The 25,668-nt window shown below is 52.3% G+C and overlaps 1 protein-coding gene across 1 annotated transcript in view; it reads right to left on the bottom strand.

The window, feature by feature from the left end:
- Positions 1 to 8,401: 8,401 nt before the first annotated feature.
- The window catches only part of HCN4 (hyperpolarization activated cyclic nucleotide gated potassium channel 4), a 45,049-nt gene continuing 27,782 nt past the window's right edge, over positions 8,402 to 25,668 (bottom strand). The window contains exons 3-8 of the mRNA XM_045449143.1: positions 19,445 to 19,606; positions 17,099 to 17,317; positions 13,397 to 13,543; positions 13,058 to 13,298; positions 12,606 to 12,770; positions 8,402 to 12,505 (exon numbers count right to left, since the gene is read on the bottom strand). Coding sequence (XP_045305099.1) covers positions 11,049 to 12,505; positions 12,606 to 12,770; positions 13,058 to 13,298; positions 13,397 to 13,543; positions 17,099 to 17,317; positions 19,445 to 19,606 — 2,391 coding nt within the window. The 3' untranslated portion in view covers positions 8,402 to 11,048. The remainder of the gene's footprint in view (positions 12,506 to 12,605; positions 12,771 to 13,057; positions 13,299 to 13,396; positions 13,544 to 17,098; positions 17,318 to 19,444; positions 19,607 to 25,668) is intronic.

Below are 25,668 nucleotides of genomic sequence, written 5' to 3'. Positions count from 1 at the left end.
TTTCGACTCCAGCTAGTATTGTTATTATCGTGATTCTAAATTCTGGTTCAGACATCTTGCTTGTGTCTGTGTTGGTTAAATCCCTGGCTGTCATTTCTTCATGCTCTTTTTTGGGGGGTGAATCCCTTCATTTTGTCATTTTGAAGGGAGAAAAGGAATTAATGAGGTAGAAAAATTGAAATTAAAAATTAAAGTTAAAAAAATATTACAATTAAAAATTAAAAATACACACACACAAAAATTGAATAGATGATGCTAGATCATAGGTGTGTTTTGGTCTGGGTATAGAAAGTGGTTTGACAGATTAGAGAAGCAAACAAACAAACAAAAAAGGGGGGTGAGAGAAAGAAAAAAAAGGAAATCATTTGAGAATTTGAAAAAATGAATACACTAAAGTAGACTAAAGTACACAAAAGTAGAGAATATAGTAGAAAAAATTATAGAAAAATATTTTTAATAAAAATTAAAAAGAAATATGATTTTTTTTCATTTTCTGTATTTAAGAAAAAAGAAAAGAAATGAAAAAGAAAAAAGAAAAGACAAAAAGAGAAATCGTTCGAAAATTTGAAAAAGTGAATACATTGTAGTAGACTGAAATAAAATGATGGGAGTAAGATAGAATTTGAAAAAATTTACATAAAAGCAAAAAATATAGTAATAAAAATTAAATAAAAATATTTTAAAAAGAAATTGAAAGTAAAAATGAAGTTTTTCTCTTTCTGCATTCAAGAAAAAGAAAAGAAATGAAAACGAGAAAGAAAAAAAGAAAGAAAAAAGGAAATTGTTTGAAAATTTGAAAAGGTGAATACAGTGAAGTAGACTAAGATAAAATGATGGAAGTAAAGTAGAATTTGAAAAAACTTACACAAAAGTAAAAAATATAGTAATAAAAATTAAAGACAGATATTTTTAATAAAAATTGAAAATAAAAATGAGTTTTTTCTCTTTCTGTATTCAAGAAAAGGAAAAGAATTGTAAAAGAGAAAAAGGAAAAAGAGAGAGAAAAAAAATTGAATAGATGAACCTGCTAACAGATTGATGTAGGACTGAAATTGCTTCGTTTTCCCCTAGAGGTCAGTCCATACATGGACTGGCTCTTTATAGTCCATAAATTAAGCTGGCGGTGAGCTTTGTGTTCTTGAAGAGCGAACTTGGCCCAGTTGGGCAGAGCTCGGTGTAACATCTCCACTCTCCCCTAGATGGCGCTGCTAGCCTACTGGGGTGGATTGTTGCGGTGCTCGTTGGTGCGCATGCGCATGCGCTGGAGCAGTGAAAAATGGCGCCACCCAGCCACCGAGTCTGTTCTCCCAGATCAGCAATCGCGCACCGGTCCTTCATCTTCAGCTCTTATCCACTCCCTGCTTTTCCACTCTCTGTGACCAGGCCCCAGGCAGTACCTCTCTCCCAAGTTCGGTCTCAGATGCAGCTGTTCTCCCCGGCCCCTTACCTCCGAAGGACTGCGGCTTTGACCGGCTCCGCCCCTCTGCGGGAGGGTCTCACGGATCAAGGGCCAAATCAGCAATGGCCGAATGTCAGCTGCACCCAGGAAAGCCCGCTGGACCCTGCTGTTGCCAGTGCCGCAGACTGCGGCCAGGTGCCAGCCCGCCCCCTCCCCCCCACCCCCCGCAAAAAAAATCGCAAGACAGTGTAGCCTCAGCATTTCAGGGACCATGGGAAATTGCAACACACATCTGACACCAGGCTTCACCCTCAACAACCTTGTCCCAGCACCAGCGAATGTGACTGCCTTCTGGGGTCTGCTGGGACCAGGTGGCTTCAAAGTCTCTACCAAATGTCCTTCCAGCAGTGAGGAACTGCTTTCCCCGTGTGGCCTGAGAACCTCCCTGACCCCACTCTGTTCCTGGGGATTCACCTTTCCCACCAGTGCACCGCCAGGTATGGAGCTGAGGAGTTGCAGCCTTTGCGCTCCCCTTGTTTACGGTCTTCATGGAATTTAAACCCTCTCCTTTCTCCTTTCTTCCTTTTTAGTTTAGTCCCTGCGGCTGTTTCCAATTTTCCACTTTCTCTCCAGCTGCTTTTGGGGAGGGGTGCTTTTCCCGTATGCTCCCCCCCTCTGCAGTCTCCATCCTCTCTCCGCCCTCAGGGCTTCTTGCCTCCCAAGTTCAGCTCTTTGTGTCACGTACCTGCTGAATTCTGTGGTTCAGGTTGTGCAGATTGTTGTGTTAATCTTCCAATCGGTTTTCTAGGTGTGTAGGATGGTTTAGTGTTGGTCTGGCTGTATTTCAAGGACGCGAGACACACAAAAAACTTCCATGCTGTTCTGCCATCTTGGCCCCTCCCCTAAAATATTTTTTATCTGTAGTAACGATTTTGTCTTAAAATCTACTTTGTCTCATATTAGTATAGCCATTCCAGCTCCCTTTTGGCTAAAATTTGTATGATGTGTCTTTTCATATCCTTTCATCTTACATGTGTATTTGAATATGAGGTGTGCTCTCACAGACAGCATAGAGTTGGATTTTATATATATATGAGACATATTTAATATATTAAATAATATCAACAAATAGTATTATATATAATTTATTATGTTAATATATTCATAAATAATATAGTTATATTTTATTATATATTAAGATCTGTCTATCAAAATTATATATTTTTATTATTCATTCTACAAGTTTCTGCTTTTTAATTTGATTGTTTAATCTATTTACATTTTATGTAACTGCTGATAAGGTAAGATTTACATTTGTTATTTTGCTATTTGTTTTCTGTCTTTATTTTTTTTGTCCTCTTACTCTGTTACTGCCTTCCTTTGTGTTAAGTAAATATTTTCTAGTGTACCCTTTTACTCTCTTGTCAAAAGGCACAAATCTTAAAAGAAAAATTCGAGGGGTGCCTGGGTGGCTCAGGCAGTAAGGGTCCGACTTTGGCTCAGGTCATGATCTCATGGTTCGTGGGTTCGAGCCCCGCATTGAACCTGGAGCCTCAGAACCTGGAGCCTGCTTCGGATTCTGGGTCTCCCTCTCTCTCTGCCTGCCACTAATGCTCTGTCTCTCTCTCTCTCTCTCAAAAATAAACATTTTTTTTAAAATTTGGTAAGTTGAACATCATCAAAATTAAAAATGTTTACCTTTTCAAGACATGGTTAAGAAATTAAAAGGCAAGCCAAAAATTGGGAGAAAATATTTACAAAATATGTATATTATAAAGGGCTTGTATTCTGAATATATTATTTATAATTCAATATGAAGAAAACTAAGAAAAAAAAATGACCCAGTAAAAAACAATGGGTAAAGATTGGAACACTTTACCAAACAACACATATGGATAGCAAATAAAGGCCTGAAAATCTGCTCATCTTTAGCCACTATGGAAATGCAAATCAAAACTAGGAGATAAACATTACACATACTTTTGATGATAAAAATAAAAGACTGACAATATCAAGTGTTGCCAGGATGGGTGGTAACCAAAACTCTCCTAGAATTGCTGGTGGATGGCAATGGAAGACAGTATTCCAGCTCAAAAAAATATTCTAGCAGTTTCTTAGAAAGTTAAACATATACTTAGCGTATGACCCAACAGCGTCACTCCTGGATATTTATTCAAGATAAATGCAAATCCATGTCCACATGAAGACTTGAACATGAGTGTTCATAGGAGATTGATTGATTGATTGATTTTTTTTTGAGAGAGAGGGAGTAGGAGAATCCCAAGCAGCCTCCACACTGTCAGCACAGAGCCTGACAGAGGGCTTGAACCCACAAACCGTGAGATCATGACCTGAACCAAAATCAAAAGCTGGATGCTTAACCGACTGAGCCACCCAAGCACCCCTGGAGTCTTATTTTTCATGGCCCCAAACTAGAAACAATCCTATTGTTCAACATTTGGTGAATGACTAAGCCAATCGTGGCATCTCCATAAAGGGAGTGTTTGCTCTACAATACACACGACACACACAGATCTTAAAAACTTCAGACTCATTGAAAGAAATCAGATGCAAGAGGGGCATATTTAATGATTCATTCCATTTATATGAAATTTCTAGAAAAAACAAAACGTTAGTGACTGAGGCAGACCACCAGGGGCCAGGAGAGGGAGGGCAGGGGTTGACTGGAAAGGGTCACGAGGCTCCGGAGGAGTGAAGGACATTTTCTAGATCTTCACTGTTGGGTTACTTACAGGACTGTGTACATTTGTCAAAATTCAGCCTCCATAAAGCAAATAGATACGACTAGCAGTCGCAACATTAAAACAAGGGATGAGGAATAAATCTAACAAAAGGTACAGACCGCCGTGAACTGTAAAGCCATGTGAAAGATTTGGCAGAGGCAGTTAATGCCCAGCGAATATTCCACACGCTTCCTCACGTACCACAGCCTCCTTGGCGGTTACGAGATGGCCAAGTGACAACAGACCATGAGAGGAAGTGAAGCATGTCTCTGCTGGACAGAAGTGGTCCACGATCACTCACCTCTTCCAGTTGCCTCTGCTCCTCCCACAGCATCTTGGACACCAGGGGTTCCAGCTGATCTCAGTGAGGAGAGTGGCTGCCTGGCCTGCAGGGGGCTTTCCCTGAGCTGGAATAAACCCTCCTCATGTAAGACCATTGAAATTTGGAGCTTTTCCTGTTGGGGCAGCTAAGTGCTAATTATCCTGACGAGTATATATATAGCTAGATAGATATAAAAAAAAAAACACATTAAAGAAGACCCAGGTGTGGGGAAAGTTATACTCTGTTTATCCATAGGAATACAAATTTTAATAATAATGCTCATGTAATTTCAAATGAGAAGTCCATTGAATTCTTCATGCATCTTAACAAACTGATTGTACAATGTATATGGTAATACAAAGAGACTAGAATAGCCAAGACGTTCTTTAAGAGGAAGAAGGTGGGGACTCGCTCAACTAAATATCAACGTACTTTATAAAGCTATAGTGAGTAAGACAGGTACTGTTTGAACAAGGACAGGCAAGGACAGGTGCTGAACACAGAGCCTCAACATAGACCCAGAGATGATACATAGTGACATTGTAAATTAGTAGGAACAATCGGTTATCCATATGTGGTAAAAATGAAAATGAATTCTGTCCTGATACCATACCAAAGTTAAGATCAGGTAGGTTAAGCAACACTTCACATTTTTGCAAATTAATGTAGAAAAATATCTTTATAACATCAGAGGAAGATGGGCTTCTTAAGCCAGCAAAAAAGACACTAAAGAAATACTAGACATTTTTTTAATATTGCTAAAGTTGATCTCATTAAAACGTAAAACTTCTGTTTATCAAAGAACACCAAAAAAAAGTGAAAAGAAAAGCCATAAAGAGGAAGAAGATGCTTGTAACACATCTAACGAACAAAGAATTTGCCCCGCAAATAGATGTGTGTGTGTGTGTGTGTGTGTGAAACTACTACAAATCAATAAAAAGATAAGAAATCAGGCAAAATACATTGAAAAAATATTTCTCAGAGGAGGAAATACAGATGGCAAATGAATATATGAGAAAATATTCAACTGTACTAGTAATCAGGGATTCGCACATTAAAACATAATCAGGTGTCACTAGATTGGGAAAAATAACAAAGTCTGATGATTCCAATTATTGGCAAGAACGTGGGGCAGGAGTAAGTCATACCCTGTAGGTGGGAGGTATAAATTGTTAAAACCACTTAAAACTGTTTGGCATTATCTTGTAAAGCCAAGAGTAACTCACCCTATGACTCAGTTATTCTGCTTCTAGATACAGAATCTAGAGATCTTTTTACACTTCTTTATCCGGAGCCACAAAGAAGAATGTTTCTAGTAGCTGTGTTTGTAATAACAGGACCTGGAAGTAACCAGAATAGCCATCTCCAGAAGAATACCTATGAACATGGCATATTCATATATTGGAATGTTGTACAGCAGTGAAAATGAATTAACTAGCTCTAGGCATCAACAGGGTCTCAAAATTACAATAATGAACCAAAAAAAGCAAATTACTAAAGAATACATACAGCATGATACCACTGTGCAAAGTTCAGAATTTTACAAATGTATTCAGTGGTGTACAAATTGGAAAGGGCAGGCAATGAAAAGATAGATCATTTGCAAAGAAACTGAAAACAAGAAAATGAATTAAAACTCAGTTTGCTTTTTACGATCACCGTCTATCAGCAATTCTGAATATGATTATTGATAACTGCCCCCCTCCCCCAGCAAAGACAACTAGTTCCAATCCCTATCCCCCAACCTTGGTAAGCAACCGAACACATTGTTTAGACATGCTTTATTTTGGTAGTAAAGGTGTCAGGAAAAGTAAGGGGATGATAGTGGTACATGGTTGCTTTATCATATTTTTAATGTCTTATTTATGTATTTATTATGTGTTTATATCTTCTTCTGTGTGTGTGAAATATTCCACCCTCAAGAGAAAGGGAGTTGAGGGAGCAACATCAACAAGGGGCGGGGCGGGGTCGGAGAGGACCACTCTGTAGTGATGTCCTTGTCTAGAGCTATTGGTGGGGAGGAGGTGGGAGCCAGATTGTGGTGGAGGAAGAAGTGACTTGGAGGAGAGGAAATGAGGGTGGGGAACGGAGACAACTCTCAAGAAGTTTGGCTGGGAAGAAACAGAGTTGACGGAGGGATTTTATTCAACTTTTTAAGTGTTTTTTCAAAACTGTCAATCTGGCTTATCCCCGCGAAGGCAGAAAGGGTGACTTCAGTCCTGCCCACCGCGATGGTAGTGGCACATGGAACCCAAGCCTGGGGTGTGGTGACACTTCTGGGGGTGGGGGGCGCTGCCTGTGTGGAGGGGAGGGAGGGTCTTATGGCCAGTGTTGTTCGGAATCGCTGGTAGATGGTGATGATGACAGATAAGAGAAAGCAACCTGGCGTTTAGTCATTTTTATTCTTGCTTTTAAATTCTTACAGACAACACCACCTTTCTTGCCTGCGCCCAGACAGACTGCTCCTGCCATCAGCCCCTTGGCATGTCACCACGGAGAGGGGCAGGATTGGAGTCCCCAGTGCCAGGTGTGCATCCTGGTCCCTGCACATTCTCGTGGACTGGTCTGGTCCAAGTTCCTCGCCCTGTTGAGTGTAGGTGCCCTTCTGCTCACTGTAACTGAGGTGAATTCTGAGTGGTCAGGGTTGTGTGGGTAGAAGGAGAGAAGGGGAAATCACCAGCGCCTGGCACACGGTGGGTACTTACCAAGGGTCCTTTTGGAGTCAGGGAACAGAGAAGATCGTGACTGGTGTTGCCTGGGTCCCCCAGTGGAGCAGCAAGGCCCTGTGCTGTGCAGGTACCTGGGGTGATGCGTCCTGGGTAGGTAGGGGGGTGGATGGGGGTGAGTATCCTTGGGACCGCTGAAGTACACGTCTGCCCCTCGAGGTTTGGCTGGACTAAATCACTCTTCTTCAAAAAGACTTCCCCAGAGCCTCAAAGGCCAGGCCTGTGTCCCACCTCTGCCCTCCCCTGGGTCCCCGAGGAAGTGCCTGCTGCCTGGGCCGCAGGGGGCAGTTGTCATGGGGACGCCAGGACTGCCAAGCTGCCTCCTTAGCAACGGGACTCCAGGGCCGGTTACCATGGAAACAACATCCACTTGGCAATCCGTGATGGGGACCGGGTTCCCTGCCCTTTGCTGAGGGCTTTCCCCTCCTCCTGCAGGCGGCCATGTGGCAGTCCCCGAGCCCAGCAGGGAGCCCCGGGGACTTCACTTTTCCAGCCATGGATGGCTGCCTGTCCCCTACGGCAAGGTCGCAGAGCTGATAGGCACCGTCTGTGGCCTGGGGAGAGTGGGGGCACCTGCCTGAGGGCTTCACAGAGAGTCTGGGGGCCAAGCCCAGGGCCCCCACCCCTCAGCAGGGAGTGGATGCCACACCTCTTAACAGTGAAGCCACCGATCCTGAGTGTGCCCTCAGGTTCCCCAACCCACACGGCAGCCCAGCGGCTGTTCCCTGTCCTTGGCCATTCTGACACCCTACCCCCAGCCTGGTCACCTTTTGCCCCCCAGCCTCCCTCCAGTTGCTGAGGGCCCAGGCTAAAATGGCATTTCACTCTTCAGTATCCAACTGGAGTCCACATGCACACTATCGTCCTGCCCCCATGGGGAGCACCAAGGGGCCCTAACAGCTGGGGTGGGAAGGGTCAGAGCCAGGGTCTCCTCCACCAGCCGACAAAGCACACTCACACACTCTCACGCTCCTCCTTAATGACTCACCAGCCCGTAAACAGTGCACACCAGCCCCCACAGCCAGACCTCTCACACTCCCTTGCACCTGTGACCCCGGCTCTGGGGCACAGATTTGTACACACAAGTGCCCCCGTGTGCTCTAGGGGCCATGTCCCACCGCCCACCACAGGCTGGCTCCTGAGCCTCCAGTATATCCCACTGACCTTACTCTCCAATCCCAATCCCTGACACCTGGAAAAAGACAGCATCTGCTGGAATTTTTTTATTTAAATAAAATATACAACACGGTGCATTCACCGTTTTCTGTTTTAAAAGTGGTAGATTTGAAAATTGCTTGTGGGGGATTGGGGATGGGTGGGCCTGCTGACTGGACCTGGCTTCCCCAGTCTCTGAGGAGTGGCTGGACGGGGTCAGAGCTTTTATAAAATGTGTGTGTGTGTGTGTGTGTGTGAAGAGGGTAGTGAGGCCAGGCCCTGATGGCAAGGGGGGGTGGTCCTCACTCCTCATGGCCCTGCACCCTCCACCCCTACTCCTGTCCTCTCCCCCCCACCCCATCACCTCCAGGACTAGACTGGCTTTGGATCGAGTCCGTTCCCTTCCTTGGGGGGAGGGCGGGACAGGGGTGTGTGCAGAACTCACGTTGAGGCTGCCACTTAAATCCTTCCAGTTCTGAGAACTCCCTGGGCCTGAGGGGCATTCTCCTGCCCCACTAGAGACCAGGGCCAGGTGCTTAGTCTCCCCCCAGGATCCTTCCCCACCTTCTCTCCTGGATGACTGCCTCCCTGTCCCTGTGGCCCAACCATGGAGAAATTGGCCTGCCCTACATCCCAGGACGACTCAGGACAAAACCTGATGGTGACATCATTCTGGTTGGAGTATGAAGGGGGTTCCTGGATGGACAAGGCGAGACCAACCTTCCTCACTGTGCAGGTCCTGGCAGCCATATCTGCTCTTGCCTGATAGGTAGAGGCGGACCATTAATCTTGGCTCTGTTGTCCGGGAGGAGGAGCATGCCTCAGGAGGCACCTGAGCAACTTTCACATTGGCCCTCCACTCTGAACCTGCTTCTGGCTCCCAGGTGCCTTCAGAATCGAGCCTCTCATCCAGGGCCTTCCCTGGATCTCCACCCAAAGCCCCCTGACTCTACAACAGTTCGTCCACCTCAGTCTCGTCCTCACTGGGCGCTCCATCCCACCCCTACTCTCCTCTTCTTGACACTCCCCTTCTCTTCCCTTTCCTTCCTTCTTCCTTTCTTCCCTCTGACACTTCCACCTCTCAAGGCCTGGCTCAAGCCCACCACCAGCCACAGGAGGCCCTTCAGGAGGCCCAGGCACCTCCTGTGTCCTGAGATCATAAGATCCTGGAGCCCTCAGCTGAAGTTCTCTGAGCTCTTACCATAGCTTGTTGGAACAATGGCTGGGCACATGAGGGATCAGAGGAAACATTTATTGAGCACCTACTATGGTGTGTGCCAGGCTCTGGGCTGAGCATTTCACATCCACTACTTTTCTCATCTGGTCCTCATAGGTCCTTGTGAAGCAGTACCATGATTATTCCCATTTTACAAGTGAGGTAACAGACTCAGAAAGGTCAGATAATTTGCCCAAGGTCATATAGCTAAATGGCAGGGCTGGGATTCGAACCCAGGTCTGATTGCTTCCAAAATCTGGTCTCTTCGCACAGCACTACAATTGAAGACTCAGCCCCGCTCAACAATTGCTTATGGAAGGGACATAGGATTTGGCCACAGGCAGGCGTGGATTTAAACCTCAGATCAGTCCTGGCTCTGCCACTCCTAGTTACAGGATTCTGGGAAAAATACAGCCAAACTCAGTTTCTTCACCTGTGAAATGGGGAGAATCAAAGTACCTACCTCATCGTCTTTGTGAAAATGAGGGAGTTAACGTGTGTAAAGTGCTAAACCAGTGCTTGGCACAGAGCAGACTCAATAAATAGAAGTCCCCCTCACCTCCCACTGTACAGATGGGAAAATTGAGGGCCATGGAGGTGACAGGATGTGCTTGAGGCCCCACAGGGAAGGAGCAGTGTTCTGCCTCCATGTGGTGAGAGGTTGGGCTGAGACTGGATTTGAGACCAGAGATGGGGAGAAAGGGAGCCTGCTGAGAGGTCCTGGGGTCCTCTTCCCTGAGGACTGCAAAGAACACTTCCCCGAGACCCTGTGGTGTCCAGCCCGAGGGCCAAGGCGTGTTGCTGGATGTAAAGTGACCTGGGTGTCCTGGCAACATGGGGTTAAAATGTGCACACAGGTGAGTGGCTATCTACATGGCTCTACAGAGCGCTACATAACTATACATATACACATCTTACATACATATACATATACATGTTCATATACATATCTTGCTAAGTTTGCAGTAGAAAAAACGCAAGACCCTCAGGGCCCTGGCCCCATTTTTGTCTCAAGGACTCAGGCGACTGAGGCTCCCCAGAAACACATCCAAGGGCAACACTTTCCTACCCCCATAAAATGGGGCTCCAAGTTCACAGCTAGGGGGCTAGTGGTGCCTGTTGCCCTAAAACAAATACAATAAACAGATCTGCTCTAAGAACCCCAAACATGGGTCACCCCCACCCCGCCAAGCCCCAGAGACCCCACCTGCCTTCTTCTGGCTTTTGCCTTTTGGGCCCTGCCTGCTTCCCTCCCCCCTCCCTCCCTCTAGTGCTGTGTATTAAAATAGTCTATAAAAGCAAGTGACCAAAAATCTATAGCTCTAAGAATACCTGGTTATTTTCTGCTGTCTTTTTTCTGGTGTGGGTTTTTTTTTTTTTTTAATGATAATTATTATTGTTATTGGTATATCTCCTAATCACAGTTAAACCTGAAGGAAGAAAGAAGGGAGAAAAAGGGAGAGAAGAGGGAGGGAGGGGCCCCAGCTCATAGATTGGACGGCAGTTTGGAGCGCACCGGCTCAGACCTGGCCCCAGGTTCCCTCTGGGGGGCAGCAGTCAGAGGGGGGCCCCCAGAAGAGGCGGCTCTTGCCCCAAACAAAGAAAGAGGGGGTGGCAAAGAACCTGAGGATGTCTTCCGAGGCAGAGTGACATGCTGGCCGGGGACGGCACCATAGGGCCTCCCCGGGGGACCGAGGCCCCCGCTGCCCCCGCTGGCGCCTCCAGCTCTGGGGACCAGCGGGAAGGCAGCCACGGACTCCCCCGAGGAGTGCGGAGAGGCTCTGCGGAGAGTCTGCGCCCCGTCCTGGGGCAGGGCCGGCTGAGAGGCTGAGATGAGCTTGAGGTCCTGGGTGAGGCGGCCTGGGGTGAGGGGTGGCGTGCCCCGGCGCTGGGGGACCTGGGGGGCCGGGGGGCTGGATGCGGGCGGCAGGAGCAAGGAACCGTGGGAGCCAGAGGCCCGAGGGGGGGCACTTGGGAAAGTTCTCGGGGGGCCTGGGCTGTGGCCAGGGGGGCTGAGACCTCCGCGGGGTGTAAAGGCTACGGGAGAAGCCCCCCCAGAGGCCCCGGCCACGAAGGACAGGCGCTCCGGTTGCCGCGGGGGCGTCTCTGGCGTACTTGGTGGGCCGGCGGCCAGACCTGGGGACAGCTCCCCGGGAGGCTGGCCCAGCTGCCCGGGGCTGGACGACGGGGACCGGGATGAGGGCGGGGGTGGCAGGAAATGCTCCAGGAGTCCCAGGCCCCCCCGGGCCCCCGGCAGCGGCGGCGGCGGCTGGTTGGCCTGCGGCGAGCGAGCGCCGGGCTGCAGCGGGGTGAGCAGCGGAGAGTCGGACGAGGACAGGGAGCCACCCAGCGCCTTATGGAAGTGGCTGAAGCCGGCGGCGGTGGCGGCGGCGGTGGCGGACGGCGTGGGAGCCGGGGAGGAGCCGCCGAGCCCGGGGGGCGGGGAAGAACTGGACGAGGGCAGGAGGGGGCTCAGGCCCGCGGGCGCGGAGAATCCGGCCAGCTGCTGGATGTGGAAGGAGGAGGAGGACGGCGTGTCCACCTGCGACGGGCTGCTGGCGGGCGAGGCGGAGCCCAGCGCCGAAGGGATCAGGGACTGCAGCCGCTTCAGGTGCCTGGGCGTCTGCCCCGCCCCGAGGCTGCCTAGCCCGGGGCCGGGAGGAGGGCGGAAGATGGCAGCGGGCAGGCGGGGGTGGTGGGTGAGCGCGATGGCCACCGAGGTGGTGGCCGCGGCGGCCTGCAGCGGCGCCTGGATCAGCGGGGTCCAGATGACCGGCGTGGGGGTCGGGGTGGCGGAGGCGGCGGCCTGGACGCGGTGGGCACAGTGGGCCATCTCGCGGTCGTGCTGCACGATCTGCTGGATGATCTCGTTCTCCTGGTAGTTGAAGACGCCCGAGTTGAGGTCGTGCTGGACTTTGTGGAGGAGGATGGAGTTCTTCTTGCCTGGGCCGCAGAACGAGAGCAGGGGCTCAGGCCAGAGCAGGAGGCGGGGTTGGGGAGGGGGGAGGCCCCAGCCCAGCCGCCCTCTTGCCCGGCCCCTCACCAATGCGGTCCAGGCGGTCCAGGGCCACCGTCTCGAAGGCCCGCCGCATCATGGGGTACTCCTCCAGCACCTCGTTGAAGTTGTCCACGCTCAGTGAGTAGAGGCGACAGTAGGTGTCAGCCCTCACGCTGGCCGTGCGCCGGCCCCGGGTCAGCAGGCAGATCTCTGCCAGGACAGCAGGAGTGGGAGGGAGCTGGAAGGGGCCTCCTGCTAGACCCCGACCTGGGTCCCCCCTGTCTGGTACAGAAGCTTGACAATCACAAGACTCCATCCCGGGCTGTGACCACACTAGATGTCCCCCAGTGGGTGCCAGGCTCTTCCAGTTCTGGGACCCCTATACTGGGCCACAGACACCCACTTCCAAGCAGTGGCCACGAGGGGCTCCAAACATCATCCTTTGTGTCTCTCCTGTCCATTCCCCTGTCCCCCCCAGGGCTCCCCGGCCGCCTCACCTCCAAAGTAGGAGCCATCTGCCAGCTTGGTCTCCTTGTTGCCCTTGGTGAGCACACTGACCACACCGTGCTGGATGAAGTACATCTTCTTGCCAATGGTGCCTTCTCGGATGATGTAGTCCCCTGGCTGAAACACCTCGAAGCGCAGCTTGGTCAGCATGGATGTCACAAAGTTAGGATCCGCATTGGCAAACAGCGGCATGGAGGCCACCAGCTTCCGGCAGTTAAAGTTGATGATCTCCTGCTCCCCAGACAGGGTGGGTGGGGAGAGAGGGAGAAGGTGAGGGAGCCACCCAGCAGGAAGGAAGCTCCCTTCCCAGACGCCCCCACCCTGCTCACCTCCCTCAGTGGCTCGCTCAGCTCGCCCAGGATGCTCTCCTCATCGAACATCTTGCCCTGGTAGCGGTGCTCATAGTAGTCATGGATGCGCTGTCGGGTGTCGGGCGGCAGCTTGTGGAAGGACATGTACTGCTCCACCTGCTTGTACTGAGCCCCGGGAGAGAGGGAGAGGGCGTCACCTCCTGATCAGCCTCGGTCCTGCTGGTGACCAGAGCTGGCACTGACCCTGTGGGCCTTCTTGGCTGTCCCTGGCTCCTTGAGATGGAGATCCTTGGTGTGGGTGTGCCCCAAACGATGGCCCTGACTCCCAGCTGCTTGGGGTGGGGGAGGGCTCCATCAGCGTGTTCAATACTATGGAGATGGCCGGGGTCAATAGGGACTGTCCAAAGCCTACTTACAGGCCAACTGACCAGGAGATCAGTCAGGTTTCCTCTGCACATGGGTCTTTTCTGTGTCACACTATGGACCAAGGCTATGGACCAAGGAGGCTTCACTGACCCTGGAAGGAACTCTTTCCCACCAGTGGTAACACTGGCATAGGCAGCGGGGCTGGGCTGCAATGGGTTCGGAGGACTGGAGGCTGCAGTCATGATGCCTGACCCGTCATATGGCGTGCATCCAAGTGTGGCCCCAGCTGGGTCCAAGTCATTTTGTTGAAGACTGACTCTAGCCCACGGGAGGGCCAGAGTAGAGCAAGGTCCTTCATCAGAGGTTGGGGATAAGAGATTTGTGAGCCTCTGTGCCCAGGGCTCAAACTAATAAGAAATGCTCCTGCCCACCCAGAGGTGAAGGATGGGTGCTGCCCCAGCCATCCTAGGACTGTGGGTGGAGAGTAGGGGTCCACAGGAGCATGGTAGACAGAAACAGATTAAGCAATTAATAAATTTTTCCCACACTGAGATGTCAGAGAAGTTTCTCTACCCCAGGAACAAGCAGATTAGGGGAGCCTGTTCTCATACATTAGCACTTCCAAGAGGTGGGGTGGGGGGGGTACACAGTGTGGCTACAGATAGATGCCAATAGACAACTGAGAGCTGGGAGATGACGTTTCCTAAAGTTCTTCCAGCCAAGCTGGCTCTGTCTGCTCAAAGTTGTACCCAGCCCCAGGGGACAGAACAGCGAGAGCTGTATCTTAGAGAATTCCCCATGCCTGCAGAATCAATAGTGGTGAAGAGGCAAGGTCTGGAGACAGGGATGGAGTTAGAAGGTTGCTGAAGTGGTCCACGTGAGAGCTAGTAGTGGGGACAAAGGGAGGTAATACATTTCAGAGAGATTTCAGAGAGAGATTCAGTGAATCATATTGGAGAGCCATTAGCTAAAGAAGAAAATAAAGACAACTCTCAAATGGAAAGCCACAAGAGGCTTGACTCTGCCCTAAAATGAACCCTGGCGCTTTTTCTGAACTGTCCCTGATTGTAGTCCCAGACTGAGCCCCAATCCTGGCCACACACTGAGCCTTCAGCCTGGTCACACACTCGACCCTAATCCTGGTCACACACTGGGCCCTCGCACTGATCCTGCAGTGAGCCCGATCCTCATCACACACTGAGTCCTGCCCCGGTCACAGGCTGGGCCCTGACACTGGCCCACATGGATTCCTCACCCGGCCCAGACTAAGCCCTGGCCTTTATAATCCAACTCCTTCTGTCCTTCCCCTTTCCAGCCCCCTCATTCCTAATCCAGACCCTTTGTTCTACTCGGGCTGATTTCTCTCCCACCCATCTACATACCTTTGCTGCTGCTCATCATGACGACTGCCCTAGAATTCTACTCTTCTACCTTCTCCTTCCTCTGCCTTCCCAAACTGACCCTCCCACCCTGCCCTGGCTCTGCAGGCTCTTCTGAGCTCTCCTTTTGGCAGCATGGGACCTGGGCCGCCATCTCTCGGTCACCCCACCAAAGGACAGCACCTGGAGCAGGCAGGCAGCCAGTTAATCCATACATACTGAGCCCTGCCATGTGCCTGACACTGCGAATTCAATGGGGATGGAGAGACCTGGGTCCTGCCCTCACAGAGCCACAGCCTGGATAGGGAAGAGGGGACGCTAAACAACCGATCACACAGATTAATTAAGCAATGGCAGGCGTACCAAGTGTGGCGAAAGGGAATTAGAGGGCATGGTGGGGTCACATGATGGGTGGGGTCACGGAAGGCTCACCACGGAGGCCAAGTGCAGGCTGAGAGGTGGAGAAATGGTCAGGTGAAAAGGAGAGAGGAGAGTTCCAGGCTAGTGTTTGAGCCAAGGCCCTGTGGCAGGACATGTGTAAGGCTCTGGCATGGCTGGAATAGAGGGCTGTGGGCCCATGGCTTGATCCGGGCACGAGAAGGGCAGGGGCCAGGGGTGCCCAGATGGCTTAGTTGGTTGAGCATCCAGCTCTTGATTTCAGCTCAGGTCATGAGATCGAGCCCTGCATCAGGGGGATTCTCTCTCTCCCTCCCTCTCTGCCCCTCCCCCACACAATCTCTCTCTCTCTCTCTCTCTCTCTTTCAAAAATAAAATAAATAGGGGTGCCTGGGTGGCTCAGTTGGTTAAGCATCTGACTTCGGCTCAGGTCATGATTTGATGGTTCGTGGGTTCGAGCCCCGCATCGGGCTCTGTGCTGACAGCCCAGAGCCTGGAGCCTGCTTCAGATTCTGTGTCTCCCTCTCTCTCTGCCCCTCCCCTGCTTGTGCTCATTCTCTCTCACAAATAAATGAATAAACATTTAAAATAAATAAATAAAATAAAAACATTAAAAAAACAAAAAAAGGAAGGGCAGGGGCCAGATTATGCCCCTTAAATGCCAGGCTGAGGAAACACACCTCAGAGTTCCTCTGCATGTAGGAGTAACCTGAGGACTGTAACAAGTTTTAAGCAGGGTGATGTGATCAGCTTTACCTTTTTTAAATGCCCGCTCTACCTGCCATGTAGAAGATGGAGTAGAAGGTGACAGACAGAGTCCACTTGGCCAATAAATATTGAATGGCTTGCTCTGTGCTAACACAGTCTTAGTGGTTGGCAGGTACCATTCACTCCTCATAAATGCCATGATATGACTGACCCCTTCTAATGTCCCCATATTACAGATGAGCAAAGGGGACGCAGAGACGTGAAGGGACATGCCCACGCTCCACGGACAGCTGGTTATATCATTTGGGCCCCACTGCACAGAGGTGGCCGTAGAGCATGGTGGCGGGGGTAGCACTGAGGAAGACGGAAGACAGGGAGGGGTTAGAGAGCAAGGCCTGAGCCACCAGGGACCCAATGTGTGACAACTGGGAAAACACGCCAGCCACGGAGAGCAGCAGAATCGGCCAGAGAGGGAGGAGGAAAACCGAGGGTGTACGCTTACGGAAACCAAGTGCGAAGCCAGGGAGGGAGAGGTAACTGTCTAATGCCACTGACAAGCTGGGCGAGATGAGGACCCAAAGGAGCTATTGGCTTTAGCAACGCAGAGGGCACTGGTGAACGTCAATTTAATGGGCTGAGATATGGATTCGGCAACCGGAAACAATGTGCGGGGTTGTTTATTGTAGGAATTTGTTCCACGAACAGGAGGCAAACTAAAAAGTTAACAGGCAAAGCCAGATGATGGTAGAGGACAGAAAGAACACGTGGGGGGCCTGGTGGGGACCCACTGGCTGCCAGCCTGTGCTCCCTGGGAACCAATGGTCAGGTTCTCTCGAGAGCACCCAGGATGGACCACAGCTTTCTGACCTACCTTTTCCTGGTACTGGCGCCGGGAGGAGTCCAGGGACTGGATGAGGGCGGTGGCATGGCCGATGAACATGGCGTAGCAGGTGGCGCCCACAATCATGCTGAGCATGGTGAGCCAGACGTCCGACATACCTACAGGTGCCTGCCGTCCGTACCCAATGCACAGCATGTGGCTCATGGCCTTGAAGAGGGCATAGGAATACTGCTTTCCCCAGGAGTTGTTCTGTGGACAGATTGTGGGGTGGGTAGTGAATGGCCCGTCCTCTCATTAGCACCTAGAAAGATCCTTGCCACCTTCTGCTCGTCAACCTAACTCTTTCCCAGTGTGTGAGCCCTGGGCTTCCAACCTGGCTGTTGGCTGAAAGCCTTGGGTGAGGGACAGGAGGTCCACGCTGGCAACCTGTGGTGACAGTGAGTCCCCGACTTGGGCCTTTCCCTTGCTATCAGGGATGGGGATCAGACCGGCAGCCCAACTTGGGCCTTTCCCTTGCTATCAGGGATGGGGATCAGACCGGCAGCCCCAGCAAAGGGAGGGGAGCCAGCCTCTCAGCCCCCATGGGGCAGCCTGGAGCCCCTCCCCCACCCAGCAGCCAAAGGCTCCAGGCTGAGCCACCCTGCTGTCCTCTGCTTGCTGAAATAGCCCTATCCCCCAACCAAATGACTGCCAAGTGAAGCCCATTTCCCCACTGACCTCAATTATAAAACCAGATACACTTCCCCTGGGGGGACAAGCTCTGGCAGCCTGAGCCAAAAACACTGCCCTCGTTTTGGGTGAGCAAAGTTTAGGCGCCGCGGAGCTAACTCGCCTCCTGGGTGAGCCCCACCAGATACAGTCCAGGGCTGAGGCCACTAGTTGTCCTCCCCCATCGGGAGGTGGACTGTCTGGAACACACAATGCTTGGGGGCAGGAGAAGGGAGAAAGGGAGCGAGAGAGGCTCTTGGCTATTTTTGTCTCCAAAGCAGTCAGTGTCTCAAGGAAGTCTCTGTGTGGGAACGCTGGGCGCAGAAGGGCCATCTCCTGAATTGAGTGCATGTGTGGGCCTGTCACCCTCACACAGAGGAAACTGTCCCAAAAGAGGAAGCTGCCAGATGAACCCCAGCACCTGCCACCTCCCCAGCGCCTCCCTGTTCACACAGGGAGTGTGTGAGCAACAGTGTGCACGACCTAGTGCGGAACCCACAGAGCCCCTGCCCAGAGCCCCAAACCCTTCCACGGTCACCAGGCTGTTCTTAGCACCCAGAGAAAGGCACAGGAGCTGCGTGCCGTGTTCAAGGTCACTCAGAATGGTCCTAGACAAAGCCGAGCTGGTCTGGTGGTTCTCAGTCCAGACCAGGTTGGGAGGTCAGCGGGGCTGATCCAGGGGTGCTGGCCCGTGGTCCAGGCCTGGGGAACTGGGGTGGCCTCCAGCTGCCTCTCAGTCAGGGCTTCTGGCCTTACTGCAGAACCTCTGGGGACCGGGAAATTCAATCCATATGGCCGATTCATTTACACTTAGCTCATCAAAAGGCTGTTTTGTAAAGGCCTATTTGATGCTGAAAGATGCCTCAGGGTCTCTTTCACCTCTTTCAAAGCTGGTTTTTTGTCCCCTGGGGCCCTGGGGATTTGCCAACAGACCAAACCAACTGACTGGAGGAGGGAGGCAGGGGTTCGCCAGACCCACAGAAATGCTCACAGGTCCAGGGGTCCCCACCCCACCTGGTGCCCAATCTGTCCATGGGAGGCTGGGGGACTGACTCTATGCTATGGCTTCCCAGCCCCAATTCCATCTTCCCTCACCCACCACAGGGTTGGTGGTAGGGAGGTGGTAAGTCTTCCCAGCTGAGGGCCCCACCTATGAGCAGCAGGTGTGTATCTGGCGGCGGGGGAGGAATGGGGGGCAGGGGACAGCCCAGCTCAGCTGCTGGAGCAGAAGGAGGCCCTGTGTGATCTGGGAGTCCGGGCATTGCCAACAGCGCCCTTCATAGGTTTCCCTTTTCTTGGGTTCCACTTTTAGGACTAGTCTGCCTCTGGGGAGCAGAGGTAGGACAGGAGCCCCCAGCCCAGCTTTGCCACTCTTGAGATAGTCTGAGAAAGGCCAAGGTTTCGTCTCCCTGGGTGAAGTTGGGACGAACACGAAGCTCCCAGCCGTGCTGGATGCTGTAAGAAGGCACAGGTAACCGCACGCAGCCCAGCACTCTGGGACAGACGGATACTGGCTAGATCCATGCGCCCTTGGGCACCAGGCTGGCACCCCAGGATCCTACATGTGGGGGCTCAGGAGTCCCAAGCCCTAGACCTACTCTGCCCACCTGTGCCTCGCTGGCTCCCCTCTTCCCAACGCCCAGAGGGAGGGCTGAGCCGCACGCTCACCACCATGTTGTTGATGGACACCCAGCAGTCGTCGGGGAAGTCCTGCAGCATGGGCACCAGGAACTGCAGGCAGCCGTCCCAGTGGCAGAGCAGGAGCATCATGCCGATGAGATTTACTATGCGCACCACGGCGCTGGCCAGGTCGTAGGTCATGTGGAAGATCTGCAGGCAGAGGGCAAGAAATTGGCCTGGATAGGTGGGCGGTCAGGAGGGGTCTCAGCTCGCCCCTGCAGCTGCTTGTGGGCGCCGCTCCACGTGGACTTGGCAGAGCACCAGGCTGGGTGCAGGTGCAGGCTGTGGCAAGGGTGGGAAGGTGTCAGGCGGGGAGCCGGAAGCACACGGCAGGCTGTAGGGCCCCAGAGGGATGCCTCCTGGGTTGTGGGGGCCTCCCACGGGAAGTCCCGCCATCCAGGCCGATATGCGAAGGGAGGGCATCCGGAGCCCCAAAGACCCCAAAGGGTGCAGAGAAGCTGCTTCATCTGCTTGCCTAGGCCGTGAGGACAACAGGGAGAAAGCCAGAGCCAGCGTGAGCCTCCTCCGGGGACCAGAGTCCGCAGTCTGGCCAGGGGCATGGTGCTTCCCTAAATCTGCCACTAGACGCTGAGGACCTACCAGGGGCAGGGTGCTCTGCTTAAGACAGCCACGGAACTGAAGGAGAAGCAGCACAGACACTCCAAGTTCACACAGACCTTGATCCCAGGCCCACTTCCACCCCATTTCTAGCTGTGTGACCTTGAGAAAGTCCCTGACCCTCTCTGAACATGCCTTCTCATCTGGAAAATGGCAATAAAAATTCTTACCTGGATGGATTGTCAAAAGGATTAAATTATACATATAAAGTGCTTGGTACTGGCTATAGAAGTGTTCTATAAATTGCAAACCATTATTAATTGATAAGTGGTTAATAATTAATCTTTATGATTAGTTAATATGTGGTCGTAGTAATGTTCTCCCGTATCGTTTAATAAAGCATGGTACCCTCCGCCTGGGTGGCTCAGTCAGTTAAGCGTCCGACTCTGGATTTCAGCTCAGGTCAGGATCTCACAGTTCGTGGGTTCGAGCCCCTCACCAGGCTCTGAGCTAATAATGCGGAGCCTGCTTGGGATTCCTCTCTTCCCCTCTCTCTCTTTCTCTCCCCCACTCATTCTCTCTCTCTCTCCCCCCCGCTCAAAAATAGATTAAATCAAAAAACATAAAAACAAAATAAAATAAAGTACAGCCCCCTCAACCCCAGCCCAGTGGCACCCATGCATCCCCACTCTCGTGGCTTCTAGTGAGAGGCTGAAGCATGGGTGGGCGGGGCCAGGGTGGGCACATCAGCCCAGCACCCCCCGCCCACCACCCTCCTTCCAGAGCTGCTGCTTCGTCTGGTTTCAACAGGGCTCACCATGCTGACAGGGCAGTGAGGGGACGGAGAGATGGAAGGAAGTCTGGAGGGAGGTCTCAGGAAGTTCTGGCCTTGCCTCTGGCCTGGGAGGCTCTGGGGGCAGCATGGGGTAGACTTTGGTAGCTGGAGGCAGGATATTCTGATACTAGCGACCTCAGTTTCCCCTTCTGAAATGTGGGCCTAGTTTGGGTCTAGGTTCTGAAAAGCCGAACATGAATCCTACTTGTCCCGCATCTCCAGGGTTGTGCCCGCCCGTGGCTCCCTTAGTCGCATGACTCTGGATATTCCAGCTGAAAGGCTGTGGAGCCTTTTCAGGAGGAAGCGGACCTTGGAACGGCTGGTGGAGGGTGGTGCCGCACCACCCCCATGGCCCTGGTGACAGAGGGACAGTGACACCACACCTGAGTGTGGGCACGTGGTCCCACAGCCACCACCTCACTTAAACTCACCCTTTGCTGAAAATATCATTAATCCATTTTACACCAAGGCTCAGAGAAGTAAAGGGATTTGCCAAAGTCATGGCGGCAGCGGAAGAGGCATTATCTGAAGAAACCAGGGCTGCCTGCAGATTAGTGGGTTGGCCTGGTGAGGGAGGGGCTGTTTTCGGTGGCTCTGTTTGGCAGGTGAGACAACTCAGACCCCAAGTGGCTGAGTGATGTGGCTGGATTCACACAAGCAGGACCCAGGGCTAGCCGGAACACCCCGGCATCTCGCCTCCGCAGTCCAGTGCACAGACAGAGCTGTGTGTGCTGCAGCCTGGCCCCACGGGGGCCCCAAACCGGCCCCCTGTCCTCAGTGTGCCAGCTCCCAGCCAAACCAATACATTAGCGTAAGGAGTGGCAGGCACTAGCGACCAGGCAGGGCGGCTTGGGACTGGGGTCTCGGAGGCGGAGCAGGCCTGAGCACGACACCGGTGCCTCTGGCCATCGGTCCACTGCCAGCTGTGCCCTGGGACCTGGATCCCGAGCCCAGGAAGCTCCTCAGCCTCTCCCCACCGTTCCCCGCAGCTCCTGAATACCAGCACCACATCCTGGGCTCTGAGGGGAGATGCCCCTCCCGGCCCTTCCGTGCTTAGGTGAACACAACAGCTCTATGACCTTGGGCAAGTCACTAAACTTTCAAAGTCTCAGTTGACCAGGATGCCACCAGCTCTCCAGACTCAGAGGCTGGCAAGTGACGTGGGACCATCCGGTCTCAGAAATGGCCAGCACCTGCCCTCACGTCCCACCACATCTCAGCCTCCCCTCAGCTAAGACGAGCCAGGCATCTGCCCCCCATTGCTCAAGGTTGCTAGAGAAATTAAACTGGCTAAGAAAGTCCTCTGGGCCCTGAACACAACACAGGTGGGGTCACTATTATGAAGCTCCTTCATTTCCCAGCTGCTACAGACTAGATGTCTGTGTCCCTGTGAAATTCATATGTTGAGGCCCGAATCCCCACTGCAATGAGGTCTTTCGAAGGTGATTAGGTCGTTAAAGTGGCACCCTTATGAATGGGGTCAGGGCCCTTAGAAGAAGAGACATGAGAAGGAGGATCTCTCTCCACCCTGTGAGGACATAGAAAGAAGGTGGCCATCCACAAACCAGGACAAGGGCCTTACTTAGGCAGAACCCAACCACAATGGCACCTTGGTCTGCTCTCCAACCTCCAGAACTTCAGGAAATCACTGTTTGTTGTTTAAGCCCTGACGTCTGCGGTATTCTGTTATGACAGCCTGAGCTGGATGGTACCTACGGTGTCTAGGGCATAGAGTACTATGTAGTATATGCTGCAGAGTATAGTAGAGGATACAGTATGTGGTATATAAAACAGTACTTGAGCTGAGGGAAGCCTTGGACCCCTTTTAGAAAGCGTCCCAGGGGTGCCTGGGTGGCTCAGTCGGTTAGGCCGCCAGTTCTTGATTTCGGCTCAGGTCATGATCTCGTGGTCATGGGATCAAGTCCCACATTGGGCTCCATGATCCTCTCTCTCCCTCTGCCCCTCCCCCACTTCTCCTCCCTCTCTCTCTCTCGCTCAAAAAAAAAAAAAAAAGAAAGAAAAAGAAGAGAAGAGAGAAGAGGAGAGAAGCAAAAAGAAAAGAAAAGAAAAGAAAAAAGAAAAGAAAAAGAAAAAAAAGAAAGAAAGAAAGCATCCCAGACTGGGGCAGCCCCTGAAAACTTTCCTCTACATGAATCACTCTGGGCCTTAGAGACAGAAGTATCAGGGTTGGCACGTTTTTATGCAGTACTTTCTTTTCCTTTGGCATCATCTATGTTTTTTGTTCCTTCGTGGCGAATTTTCTTCCAGGATCAGGTGCTTGTCTAGCTTTGGCTTTATCGCGACCTCAGCAACGAATATGGCAGAACACATGGTAAGATCTCAGGAACTGAGAAGTGCTTAGCGACAAGGGTAAAGGTGAAGGTGATGATGACAGTGATGGGATGATTGCGATCAGGGCTGCCACACGTGTATATGGTGGTGTTAGGGAAAGGCCCCGCTCTGGGCAGGTGCAGCCTGCCTCTGACCTTGCGGGAAGAAAATGGTGCCTTTTCCTGCAGGTGGGCACAGGCTCATGTGTCCTGCACAGAGCACAGTGGTGGTGGCGGTGCCAGTGTCAGGCTGAAGAAGCATGTGGATGTAGGGAAGGCCCACGGGGAGGCAGGGAGGGTGCTGGGAAGCAGTGGGAGGGTGGGAGTTTTCGGTGGGGGTGAGGGGTATTGTGGCTGACTGCACCAACGTGGCAAAATCTGAGCTTCCTGCCACTAGTTGGGTCGGGGGTACATCCATTCAGGCTAGGAGGGCACCCAGGTGGTGAGGTCACTCACCCCGGCCCCGACACTACGGCACCCAGGTGTGGTTGCCGAGAGTAAGGCTGGACGTTGCTGGGAGAGGCTGCTGAACACTTGTGTGTCCCTGCTGTGGGCTGGAGCCACAGGCCACCCGCAAGTCAGCTGCACTACACAAATATTTGTTTTGCTCTTTGTACCTCATTAAAACCCCCGTTTACGATGTTGGTTCTGACGGTGGGGGTTGAATACTTCATTTCCAGGCCCTGCAAGGCTTGCTGGGTGGGCAGCCTGGGCAGCTTGCTCTCTGTGCCCCGCAGGGCACTTGGGGAAGGCTCCGAATCTTCTGGCCACAGTGTGGAGACAGAGCGACATGTCCTCTACCTCGGCCAACCCCTTCTCATCACAGATGAGTTTCCTTATCTGTGCAATGGGTCAATAACTGCCAGCTCCCAGGGCTGTCTTGGGGATAAGGAGAGATGATGTCCACAGCTGGTACACAGTAGGTACTAAATGCATGTTGGTTCCTTTCCTTCTCTCTCTTCCCCAGCCTTCAAAGACAGAGTTGATTTCTCAGTCCTGGGAAGAGACCAGAAACTGCAGTTTCTGCCAAGGCCTCTTCTTGGGACCTAGTTGAGTTCCCTCCCAGGGACTCGTCTTCTCCTCAGGGAAAAAGAATAACTTCTCCTTGTGTCTCAGGGACCAGTGGCCACACTGAGGTCAGCAATCCCAGGCCTGAGAGGATGGCTGTTGCATGTGTATCCCGGGAAGAGCCTGGAGGTGCCCAAACTGAGGGTCATGCTGAGCCCCTTCCTGGGGCGCATAGACAGGGCCAACCCCCTGCCCCGAGGACCACTCCTTGATTCCAAAAGATAGAAAAATTGAGGCCCATGGGAGAGGAGACTCATCAGGAGGCTCGGCTTCGGCCCAGCCTCCTGCCTCCAGCCTTCCTCCCCAGGATGGCTTCCCCGCTCCTGAGGGAAAGAAGAGGATTCTGGGATGGGTTGCTGGGGTGCAGGGCCTGCAGGGGAACATCCGGAGGGGGGGGCGACCAAGGTTTCTAACAATAGCCTCTGTGCCTGTAACAAGCTCACACCTCAGAGGGAGGGAAGAGGCTTGGCTGGGAGAGGCTTGGGTGGAGGATGCTGACCTAGATCGCCTGGGATGGAGGCAGAGGCTGGCATCCTCTGAGAGGGTGGCTGTCACCTGCCGAGACCTCCCCCTCCCCTAACTCCCAACACCTGCTAATACCACTAGAGAACTGTCTGATGGGGGGCTGAAGCCTGAGGGTCAGGAGTCCAGCATCTTACAGCTTCACCAGGGGTTATTTCCTCTTCACAGGTGGCTACCATTCTACCTGCCACCCGGGGCTGAAGACCATGTCCTCACGATCAGCTAACACGATCCTTGCCGACAGAGGCAGGAGTGGGGACCAAGCTCCCACCTCCTAGACTATCAGAGCACACCTGACGCTTGGGGAAAGTGAAGCCTAGAAAAGGAAAGAGAGTCACATATGGAGTTAGAAGAGGAGACAGAGCAGGGTTTTCCCTACCAAATACCTCCTTTCCCATGTTTCATGTAGACCTGGGACCTCAAGGGTCTCCCTGCTCTTGCCTCCAGGCCAAGTTGAGGCTAGAAGCCCCAGGACTGGGGCAGGCTATTGAGATGTGGAGACAGGGTTTCTGGGACCAGCTGGGAAAACCCAATTCAATCCCAGGGGTCCAATGGGAGCCCTTGGTTGGGCGGTGTGCCCGGCAGAAGCCAGCTCAAAGCAATTTCCTCTCCAGCTGATAGGCAAGATAACAGTGTATGTGGAAGGGGTGGGGAGTCATCCATCTGGCCTCCTGGGATCTCCCTTCTGCCCACAAGATTGAGTACCAACTTCTAGTTCAGAGCCCTGACCTAAGGCCTCCTGGGGCCTCTGTCTGCCCCAGGAAAGGGCCAGGGCAAGAGCCTGCCTGACCAGTTCTGGATAGCCCAGAGAGGCAGCAGGGACAGAAGCCCTGGACAGAGCTCCCAGGACGCATGGTGCAGGGACAGTAAAGAAGCACTTAGTTTCTATTCTCAGGCTC

This window comes from Leopardus geoffroyi, chromosome B3 (genome assembly GCF_018350155.1).
Source record: "Leopardus geoffroyi isolate Oge1 chromosome B3, O.geoffroyi_Oge1_pat1.0, whole genome shotgun sequence".
Classification (NCBI taxonomy): domain Eukaryota; kingdom Metazoa; phylum Chordata; class Mammalia; order Carnivora; family Felidae; genus Leopardus; species Leopardus geoffroyi.
The sequence above is the reverse complement of the archived record's forward strand: the minus strand, read 5'-3'. Positions and strand labels throughout refer to the sequence as shown.